General features: G+C 41.6%; 1 protein-coding gene across 1 annotated transcript; it reads right to left on the bottom strand.

Moving 5' to 3' along the window:
* Positions 1-275: 275 nt before the first annotated feature.
* LOC106599098 (prostaglandin G/H synthase 2) lies at positions 276-7,709 on the bottom strand. Its single transcript, XM_014190162.2, has 9 exons — positions 7,107-7,709; positions 6,772-6,888; positions 6,513-6,656; positions 6,109-6,252; positions 5,673-5,854; positions 5,207-5,537; positions 4,637-4,923; positions 2,662-2,809; positions 276-1,776 (listed from the first exon to the last, which is right to left on the bottom strand). Exons 1-9 carry the CDS (start codon positions 7,165-7,167, stop codon positions 1,367-1,369), a joined length of 1,824 nt encoding a protein of 607 aa, XP_014045637.1. The 5' UTR covers positions 7,168-7,709; the 3' UTR covers positions 276-1,366.
* Between the last annotated feature and the right edge of the window lie 4,103 nt (positions 7,710-11,812).

Raw genomic sequence — 11,812 nt, 5'->3', positions numbered from 1 at the left:
TTTGTTAACAATGTAATAAGTGTCTAGCCTCAAAACATGGTTAAAACTATCATTTTGATCTCATGGATGGTCAGTCCTTGCATCTATAGCTTTATCTATGAATTTAAGACTGGTTATACTTCTCCAGCCCCATCCCTCAGCTGTTTACCAAAAACAGGGGCAGGGTGTCCACTTTGTTGTTGTTTGAACTGCAGATTGCCCCTTTACTGTTATAAAAGTCACAATTTACATTCCAATTAAAATGGTATGGCACTTAAGAAAGCATTAAAAGACAATTTATCAAGATAATTTTATTAGTGTGATTCATTTGCATTCATTCATCTCACTCTGTAATAATAGTCTCACAAATATTCTCTTCATCCATTTGCAATAACATTATATTTGACCAAAACAAAGACTGACAAATACACCCCAGCTGATTTTCCATGCAGTAGTTCAAGTTCTAGACAGACAAACAACATAAAAGTATTTCGGATAGGTCTTTGCTTCAAGCAAGAAGATACCTAGACAGTTGCACAACTGAATGCATTCAACTGAAATGTCTTCCGCATTTAACCCAACCCCTTGGAATCAGAGAGTTGCGGGGGGCTGCCTAATTGACGTCCACATCATCGGCACCCGGGGAGCAGTTGTTGGGGGTTAACTGCCTTGCTCAAGGGCAGAATAACGACAGATTTTTCCACCTTGCCAGCTCGGGGACTTGAACCAGCACCTTTCAGTTATTGGCCCAATGCTCTTAACCGCCCCATGTAACTCCTTCAAGTTTCACAGTGTATGCAGAGAAAACTAAGTTACTTTTGTTCATGTCAAGCATTACAAATTAGTAAACGGTTTTAATATTTAAAAACATAATCATGACTAAATAACTTAATCACAACTAAATAATCAACAATACACTAATAAATATTAAATACATAAATTAATAAACAATAAATAACTAAATAAGTCCCTCATGGATTACGTGATGCCAAATTATAATATTTATAAATTTGTCCAATCACTGCACTATTTCCTCATAAAACAGTTAAATCATCAAAATATTATTGCATACAAATTACCCATCACTGCAATACAAAAAGAGGCCTGGCAATTTCAAATAATCACGCACATTTACCGCATAATATGGTTCAATTTAGCCAAACGTCAACAAATGTTCTCTCTCGTCAGTGCAGTTTTGCAACAAATTGGACAAAATAATTGCATATTGCCATGCTAAATGTCATAATTGCTGCAGCAAAATAAAGCCTTTTTGCTTGCAAATATCACAATAAAATCTTAAATACAGCAAAGCGACCTAAAATGAGAGCAACTTTAGAACACTAGACACTGTTAAGTGTATTTGAATAAAACCTTTTGCTTTAGTTCTTTAAAGCTCTGAAGTCCTTTCTTTCAGCAGAACACCTGGGTTCACGTCACTCGGGTGTGTCTCGCTTGCGTTGGCTGACGCCTGCTCAAACACTCTAAAAAAATCTGGCACTTGAAAAGACACCATAGGACAAGGACCTTTGACATTGCTGCACACCAGCCTCTCCAATGAAGCAGTGTTGACGATGTCAAAGCCCACAATCCCTCCGAACGTGCTGGGCATCCAGTATTCCGGCGAGCAAATGGGGTTTCCCAGGAGACCTTTCAGGGAATAGGGGGAGCCCATTTCTATCATAGTCTCCCCGAAGACAGAGTTAGGTCTGGGGCGCTCCACCAGAAGGCCTGGGTACAGCTCCACAGCATCCACTTCCCCATATAGACTCTCCAGCTCCGCAGCCAGCTCTTTCTCTCCTGCAACACCCACAGAACAACAAAGGGTTAATACATCTAGCCTGCTAGACCAATGATGTATATAAACCCTGGATTGCTGAAGCTATGTATTGGCCATTGTAAGGCTTTGAAGCCACCAGTCGGCCATACTGGCACTATCAGTCATCTAGCGTATATATAAGTCATTGCTAGTCACACACACGTCTATTAAATCCTTTACTCACAAAATAAAAAGTAAACGAACAACCCACTGGGCGCAGACGTCAATTCAACATTGGTTCAACGTAATTTCATTGAACTTACGTGGAAACAACTTGGAAGCAACTTGGATTCAACCAGTGTGTGCCCAGTGGGAAGGTGCATGCTATAACAAGTCTGTGTTTTGGTCTTTATAGGAACTCAATGATGCAAGTATAGACACAGTACAGTTGAACCTTGTGTGAATCTCACGTGAGAGTGTAAATGTGTATGTGATTGTACGTTGAAGATTACATGTGCAGACTTTAATAATACACCTTCAGGGTATAATAGGCGGCAGCCACTCCCTGCCCAATCTCTATATCAACAGCTGCCATGGAGGTAGTAACCATGCCAATAACAAAACAGCTGGGCCTGACTGAACCAATCCTGTCGCTTTATCCAGGGACTACTTCAGTTTCCATGCACCTGTGCTTACTAAATGAAACCTTTCACCTAGTTAGATTGAGGATAAATAAATAGAAATATTAAAGGGACACTTTGGGATTTTGGCAATTAAGGCCTTTATGAGTCAGATGAACTCATGGATACCATACCGTCTCTGGAAAATGGTATCCACGGGTTCGTTCATCTGACTCTGGGGAAAGTAGATACAGGGCTTCATTGCCAAAATCCTGAACTATCCCTTTAAGATGATGTGTGTCTCACCTGTGAGATCCTCGAAAGAGGAGTAGGCCCTCATGTTGAAGCGTTTCCTGTAGGCGTTGAGGGACTGGTAACGCATGTCTCTGCTGTGCTCCAGGGCCTTAGCTGCCACGCCCACTACTGAAGAAGGCAGGTTACGCCCACCAGCCACCTGGGAACCAATAGGAATCAAGATTCATTAGTGGAGCTGAATCAGGAGTTTGGGAATTGTTCACTTAGGAAGGACTACCACGTCTAACATTAGGAAGACTACCACGTCTAACATTAGGAAGACTACCACGTCTAACGTTAGGAAGGACTACCACGTCTAACGTTAGGAAGGACTACCACGTCTAACGTTAGGAAGGACTACCACGTCTAACGTTAGGAAGGACTACCACGTCTAACGTTAGGAAGACTACCACGTCTAACGTTAGGAAGGACTACCACGTCTAACGTTAGGAAGGACTACCACGTCTAACGTTAGGAAGGACTACCACGTCTAACGTTAGGAAGGACTACCACGTCTAACGTTAGGAAGGACTACCACGTCTAACGTTAGGAAGACTACCACGTCTAACGTTAGGAAGGACTACCACGTCTAACGTTAGGAAGGACTACCACGTCTAACGTTAGGAAGGACTACCACGTCTAACGTTAGGAAGACTACCACGTCTAACGTTAGGAAGACTACCACGTCTAACGTTAGGAAGGACTACCACGTCTAACGTTAGGAAGGACTACCACGTCTAACGTTAGGAAGGACTACCACGTCTAACGTTAGGAAGGACTACCACGTCTAACGTTAGGAAGGACTACCACGTCTAACGTTAGGAAGGACTACCACGTCTAACGTTAGGAAGGACTACCACGTCTAACGTTAGGAAGACTACCACGTCTAACGTTAGGAAGACTACCACGTCTAACGTTAGGAAGGACTACCACGTCTAACGTTAGGAAGGACTACCACGTCTAACGTTAGGAAGACTACCACGTCTAACGTTAGGAAGACTACCACGTCTAACGTTAGGAAGACTACCACGTCTAACGTTAGGAAGACTACCACGTCTAACATTAGGAAGACTACCACGTCTAACATTGGGAAGGACTACCACGTCTAACATTAGGAAGACTATCACGTCTAACATTAGGAAGACTACCACGTCTAACGTTAGGAAGGACTACCACGTCTAACATTGGGAAGGACTACCACGTCTAACATTAGGAAGACTACCACGTCTAACGTTTGACATTGGATGTATACTGAGATTGAAAACACACCATTCCCCAACCAGCTCCGTTTACTTGTGACAAAACAGTTGTCACTTAGGCCTCAATGAAATACTATTGCTGTAAGGATGTTCCAGTGTCGAGTGCCCACCCCCCATTCCCACTACACTCCATCAGTGGTGTAAAGTACTTCAAAGTCCTACTTAAGTAGTTTTTTGGGGTATCTGTACTTTACTATTTATATTTTTGACAACTTTTACTTCACTACATTCCTTAAGAAAAGTATGTACTTTTTACTCCATACATTTTCCCTGAACCCCAATGTACTCTTTACATTTTGAATGCCCAGGAGGACAGAAAAATGGTCTAATTCACACACTTATCAAGAGAACATCCCTGGTCATCCCTACTTCCTCTGATCTGGTTGACTCACTAAACACATGCTTCATTTGTAAATTATGCCTGAGTGTTGGAGTGTGCCCCTGGCTATCAGTGAATTAAAAATAAAAAATAAAAAAATGGTGCCGTCTGGTTTGCTTAATATAAGAAATTTGAAATTATTTTTACTTTTGATACTTAAGTATAATTTAGCAATTACATTTACTTTTGATACCTAAGTATATTTAAAACCAAATACTTTTAGACTTTTACTCAAGTAGAGTAAAGTCATTTTCTATTAAGGTATATTTACTTTTACTCAAGTATGACAATTGGGTACTTTTTCCACCACTGCTTCCCATAGGACCCCAATGTACACTAGACAACTCACCCTTCCAGCGATCTGCTTGGTGAAGGACTCCACCAGGTTGTTGATGCCGTGCTCTGTGACCAGGGAGTTGTTGAAGACAAACTGGGGGTAGGTGTAGGCGCGGCCCTCGATATTGAAGGTGTCGGGCATTAGTGGGTGCCAGTGGTACAGGGTATTGAACTCAGCTGCAATACGGTTCTGGTACTGGAAGCGCTGGTTAAACAGGAGCTCCGGGTCGAACTTGAGCTTGAAGTGGTAGCCGCTCAGGTGCTGGACGTAGTCCTCGATCACGATCTTTATGGTCTCGCCTGCAAGGAAGGAAGGAAGGAAGGAAGGAAGGAAGGAAGGAAGGAAGGAATGAGATAAGGTTGGTGAGATATTGCTCAATAAATATCTGACACACACTAAATATCGTGTTTTGATCTGTTTTACACAGAGCTGTTTTAATCTGTATGCATTGTACGGTTTCGAAAACACTCTCAAACATTGCCTCACTTTGATCATATACGATTCCCATTATAAGGACCTGAAGGGTCTAAGACAGTACAGTAGGCACAGTAGGTGTGTCCAGTTTTAGTACTGATAACTCACCAATTAGGATGAGGCGTGTGGTCTGGAAAATGCGTTCGTCGTCCCATTCGGGATGCTCCTGCATCATGACGTCACAGACGCGGTTGTGTTCTCTCAGCCAGATGGTGGCGTACATCATGAGACCGGGGACCAGGCCGAAAAGCTCGTGGCCCACAGCGAAGCGGTGATCCTCGAGCACGTGGGGTGGATAGTGCATCTCGACTCCAACCTCCTTTACCAATGGGGGGTAGACCTCGCCATTCACAACCTGATACTTCAGTTTGCCATTCTTGAACTGCCTCAGCTTGTGCTGTCTCTCCAGAGTGTCTCCATAGACATGGTGTAAGTCCACCTGAAACACAGAGGTAAAGAGTGAGTCCAAACATAAACTCCAAGCCTATAAGTTAAAGTCAACCATGAAACAAAATTGAAAAATATTTTCATATGACAGACCCACTATTTGTTGTGTATTGTAAATTAGACTTACGCCATGGCCCAAGGCTTTGGTGAAAGCTGGTCCTTTCTTGAAGTCTGATTTGAAGAACTGGTGGGTGAAGTGCTGGGCGAAGAAGGCGAACATAAGATTGGAACCCTGAGGATCCGGAATGAACCGCTTCCTCAACATAACCTTCTCCACCACAAGCTTGGCATCTGGAAGCACGGCTCTTCCTATAAGGAGAAGGAGCGATGTTAGCAAAATACTTGGGGTCCTACCTCAACAAAATCTTTATTCGGTTACTAACGAAAGTTATAATTATGTTAATTCGACTGCCATATCGTTCAGTCTCGTCTTGGAAACTTCAGAAGGCTGTGACTTTCGACTGGTGGGAATGATTTAGAAACCGGTCTGAAGTTAATTTCTAAGGCTTCCATGGTCTTAGAAAAGGAATCCCAAAAGACTGGTTAGGAGGGAGCTCACTCACCTGCAGTTCCCATAGGTGTAGGACAGCCCTTTGGCAATGGGGGAAGGGTCCGTGTATAGTAAGACAGGTTGGAGTAAGCTTCCCAGCTCTTGTAGCCATAATCAGAATTGTAAGTCGGTGGGCTGTCCACCAAATGTGAGCGGGCTATTAAATAGAGAGGCAGAGAGCAACATTATTTAATTTGTTCAGAAACTGAGCTAATAATGTAATCTGTTAAATTTAATGTAAGACTTCTGACTGAAAAATATTTATCATGTATTTTTTCACTCATATTTCGTTAATTTCTTTCTTTATCTCCACCCTTCCCATATCAGTAAATATCATACAGGTATATCCAAATAATACATTGACTCAACAGTCTTTCATTCATGAACTATCAAAAATGTGATATTATTTCAACTTACATGTCAAGACATAGCTCATGATAGCATTTCTCACAAAAGTGATCTTGTTGATGACATTCCACACCCCTTTGTAGTGTGTAAGGAAGTAGTGCACAGTGTTCGGGGCTGGTTTCAATGATATCTTTATCCATGTTAGGAATTCCGCTGCAGAGGGAGTGGGGAAATATTTATAATAACAATATCGAATACTCCTCGTGAATAATGATATACATAATATCGATGGAATTTGTATTAGACCTCCTAAAAAAGTTTCACTTACGAGTTGTGCAGTTCTTTCCATAATATCCAGTTCTTGTGCATTCACACTCATAGTCGTCGAAGCCTTTTGAATTACATAAGCCCCTATTTTCACATGGTTGTGCACAGCAAGGGTCCACTGAAAATATATTGCAAAAGTTTAGAAGGCTATACAAAGTTGTATTATTGTATCCATTCATCTCTTTTTCCATTAAACATTCGAATTTATATTAAAGCAATTCAGATAAATCGATAACAGCTTATGTAAAAGTATAATTACAAACTATTATTAATAAGCCATATACAATATTTCCACAATATAATATATTTATAAGAGTATCAAAAAAATATTCTCACCTCCTTCGCAGAAATAGATCCACACGTTAGCGAGCAAAACAATGCAGATTACTTTATTCATTCCGAAAGATTCTATTGAATCGCAATCCGGCGTAAAATTCCAGCCGACTACAGCTCACACCTGGTGACAGTGATTCTGAAATGTTTGGATGCCTGCTCCATATTTATGTACGATGCTCATTCCAAGCTCTTGCGCAAACTATTACGCTAATAAAGTCACCGGAACCGGCCTGGACCAGAGGTGAGCGGAAAAATTGGACCAATCATCTTCCTCATGGAGGCATTTGGTGTATTCTGCATCCAGTTAACGTTGACATCCACACAGTGTGGTCATTTAAAACAATAAAATACACGTTTCTGTATTTACAGTGTATTCAATCACTGTAGCCAACATCAGGTTGTCTTCTTATTTTATTATATTGTATAAAGATTGATAACAAAAGTAACACATTTTCTAAAGACTAATCCAAAATCGATTAGTGAAGACGCGGGAGGCAAAATAAAAAACAGGAAAACGTCTACACACACTTGTCAGATGCTAATTTCTTACAAAAAGCTTTCGGTCAGTCGACCTTCATCAGAGCATATCTCCACAAGCAATAGGGACAGACTTCCAAAACAATTACCAGTAAATTAAGGCGATCGTTGTTCGTGCAAACTATATATGGACAGTGGGAAGAATGTATTGTCATTTGGCGCCAACATGTGGCCAAATGTGTCATGGTGTTGTAATTACCGACTGGACAATGAATGGAAGTAGAATGACCAGGTTACAAAAAATTATGTCATTTGTCTTTTACGTCCTTAATAGCTAACCTATTTTATGTTATGTTATTCTTAGTTATTTGAATACTTACTTAGAGTTAGTAACACCTGTTTATGAGTGAAATATTAACTAAACGCAACATGCAACAATTTCAAAGATTTTACTGAGTTACAGTGCATATGAGGAAATCAGTCAATTGAAATAAATGAATTAGGCCCTAATCTATGGATTTCACATGACTGGGAATACAAATATGCATCTGATGGTAACAGATACTTTAAAAAAACATTGCTTCACAATGGGCCTCAGGATCTCATCACCTTATTTCTGTGTATTCAAATTGTCTTCGATAAAATGTGTTGTAGCTTATGCCTGCCCATACCATAACCCCACCGCAACCTTGGGGCACTCTGTTCACAACATTAACATCAGCAAACCGCTCTCAAACACAACGCCAAATTCTCAAAAACAATGTTTATGGCGTTGGGGTCCGGTGGACATTCCTGCTGTCAGCATGCCAATTGCACGCTCCCTCAAAACTTGAGACATCTGTAGCATTGTGTTGTGTGATTAAACTGGAAAATAAGGAGCGCAGATGCAAAAATGTAATATCCAACGTTTCGACAGCCAAGCTGTCTTGTGTGACAAAACTGCACATTTTAGAGTGGCCTTTTAATTGTCCCCAGCACAAGGTGCACCTTTCTGTTTAATCAGCTTCTTGATATGCCACACCTGTCAAGTGGATGGATTATCTTGGCAAATGAGAAATGCTCAATAACAGGGACGTAAACAAATTTGGGCACAGTATTTGAGAGATATAAGCTTTTTGTGAGTATGGAACATTTTTAGTAACTTTTATTTCAGCTCATGAAACAGGGTTCCAACACTTTACATGTTGCGTTCATATTTTTCTTCAATATAGATCAGGGTTTCCCAAACTCGGTACTGGGGCCTCTCTTGGGTGCACATTTTGGTTTTTGCCCTAGCAGTACACAACTGATTCAAATAACAAACTCATCCCCAATCTTTGATTAGTTGAATCAGCTGTGTAAGGGGGGGGAGGGGGGTCAGGACCGAGTTAGGGAAACCCTGATCTAGTGGACTTAAAAGGTCCAATGCAGCCGTTTTTATCTCAATATAAAATCATTTCTGGGTAACAATTAAGTACCTTGTTAGGACTGTCTGGGAGTGGTCTGAGTAGGGAGGGGAAAACTGAAAAGTAGTTGTTATTGACAGAGAGGTTTGAAACTCTCTTTCTTATTGGTCTGTTAATACATTTTCCACTAGGTGTTGTCAGCAAAAAAGACAGTACAGTAGGCACAGTAGGTGTGTCTAGTTTTAGTACTGATAACTCACCAATTAGGATGAGGCGTGTCGTCTGGAAAATGCGTTCTGCAAAAAACAAGAAACTATGGATGCAGTGGGCTATAGAACAAAAACACTGGACACTGGAGAATTGCAAAAACATTGTCTGGTCTGATGAATCCCGGTTCCGGCTGTTTCACACTGACGGGAGGACTAGGGTATGGAGAAAACATGAGTACATGCATCCATCATGCCACGTGTCAACATTACAGGTTGGTGGTGGAGGTGTGATGGTGTGGGGTGTGTTTTCATGGCACACATTGGGCACCTTGATAAAAGTGGAGGTAAGTTTGAATGCCACCGGATATCTGAACATCATTGCCAATCAAGTGCATCCCTTCATGGCAACAGTGTACTGTATGTACTTATCTGTATGTACTGTATCTGCAAATAGATTTTTACACACAAATGTGTGAAGCATTGGAGTGGAATTCTTTCGACACCTTGTAGAAACCATGCCCTGACAAATTGAGGCTGTTCTGAGGGCAAAAGGGGGTGTAACTCAATATTAGGAAAGTGTTCCTAATGTTTTTTAAACTCAGTGTATATAAAACACAGGAAAATGTGCATTTTAATCATTTAGCAGATGGTTTTATCCAGAGTGAATTACAAGAGCCTTGCTAAAGGGCACATCAGATTTATCACATTGTCAGCTCGGAGAATCGAACTACCTACCTTTCAGTTACCGGCCCAATGCGCTTAATGCTAGGCTACCTGCCGCCCTCCATTTTTGACTGCACTGGGCCTTTAAGTTAAGAGACTAAATATTGACTGACAATTTAGGCTACTAATAGTGATTGACTACAGTATTAGTAGTTAGTAACCTAACGTAGCAGGCGTGACGGAAAAAAAAACTTTTGAGGGACCAATCCAGTAAATGTGTAAGAGGAGGTAAGATGGAGTTTCGCCCAAGGGGCCAGGGTTCCGGTTTAGAAGTAGAAGCACGGTTGACTGCTCCTACAGTTTTGCTTCGGTACTGCAGTTTAACTGACAGACCTGAAACACTAACTCCATAGACAGCCACATAGAGAAGTCAAATTAGAAAATTCCTAATAAGACACTTTAGTCATCACCTTAGTGCACAAAACATCCATTGAATTATTCAAATAATTTTCTTTGAGGCCGTTTTTGTCCCCATCACTCATAGCCAAAGATAATATTTTACATGTATATTCATCCAATGTCTGCCATGTTTTTGAATGACATGTATATTCATCCAATGTCTGCCATGTTTTTGAATGACGTGATGACGTCGTCGTCGCTGCTCCTTGTGCGCACTGAGTGCTAGTGCGCATTTGATGTTGGTCCCTATAAACCAGATCCAACCCGTATATAGACATTCCATTAATCGGCGTATGCGAACGTGAGTAGATTATCTTGAAAACAACAATCGGACATCTTGGATGCAGTCTCCAGTTCTTATTATACCTCAGTAGTGTCGCCTTGTTAACGTCCAAAAGCGGAAGTCGCTTCACAGGCTTTCCATTTTCTCTGAAAACCGGACGCATTCGGTAGGTTTCCGACCCGCAGAGGGTGAATAGTTAGTGGGTGTGTTTGATCGGTAAGCCTAACGAAACCAACTGTAAACTTGGGACTTCCCAAAACCATTGTCACAAAGTTGGAAGCACAGAATTGTCTAAAATGTAATTGTATGCTGTAGCATTAAGATTTTCTATCACTGGAACTAAGGGGCTTAGCCCAAACCATGAAAAACAGCCCCAGACCATTATTCTTCCTCCACCAAACTTTACAGTTAGCACTATGTATTCGGGCAGGAAGCATTCTCCTGGCATCCGCCAAACCCAGATTCCTCCGTCGGACTGCCAGATGGTGAAGCGTGATTCATCATTCCAGAGAACGTGTTTCCACTGCTCCAGAGTCCAATAGCGGCGAGCTTTACACCACTCCAGCCGACGCTTGGCATTGCACATGTTGATCTTAGGCTTGTGTGTGGCTGCTCGGCCATGGAAACCTATTTCATGAAGCTTCCGGCAAACAGTTATTGTGCTGACGTTGCTTCCAAAGGCAGTTTGGAACTCGGTAGTGAGTGTTGCAACCGAGGACAGATGATTCCATTCTTGTGGACCGGCTAAGGAGTATTTGTGTCTGAGGGGGTCTTTGGCCTAGTTTTCTAACTACCTCTCTCAATGAGTGCAGTGTATAAAGTCAGAACATCTGCTGTCTCAGCCACTGCCTGTCACCAAGGGAGTACCCCAAGGCTTAATCCTAGGCCCCTTGTTCTTCTCAATTTACATCAACAACATAGCTCAGGCAGTAGGAAGCTCTCTCATCCATTTATATGCAGATGATACAGTCTTATACTCAGCTGGCCCCTCCCTGGATTTTGTGTTAAATACAACAAAGCTTTCTTAGTGTTCAACAAGCTTTCTCTGCCCTTAACCTTGTTTTGAACACCTCCAAAACAAAGGTCATATGGTTTGGTAAGAAGAATGCCCCTATCCCCACCGGTGTGATTACTACCCCCTGAGGGTTTAGAGCTTGAGGTAGTCACCTCATACAAGTACTTGGGAGTATGGCTAGATGGTAAACCATCCTTCTCTCAGCACATATCCAA

Source organism: Salmo salar, chromosome ssa03, assembly GCF_905237065.1.
Source record: "Salmo salar chromosome ssa03, Ssal_v3.1, whole genome shotgun sequence".
Lineage (NCBI taxonomy): Eukaryota > Metazoa > Chordata > Actinopteri > Salmoniformes > Salmonidae > Salmo > Salmo salar.
Note: the sequence above shows the minus strand (reverse complement) of the source record. Positions and strands in the feature narration are given on the sequence as shown.

Coding starts and splice junctions, on each gene's coding strand:
- LOC106599098 (XM_014190162.2), bottom strand. CDS start 7,167: ATGAATAAAGTAATCTGCATTGTTTTGCTCGCTAACGTGTGGATCTAT. Junction 5,855..6,108: donor TACACCTATGGGAACTGCAG/GTGAGTGAGCTC, acceptor TTCTCCTTATAG/GAAGAGCCGTGCTTCCAGAT. Junction 4,924..5,206: donor CACACGCCTCATCCTAATTG/GTGAGTTATCAG, acceptor CCTTCCTTGCAG/GCGAGACCATAAAGATCGTG.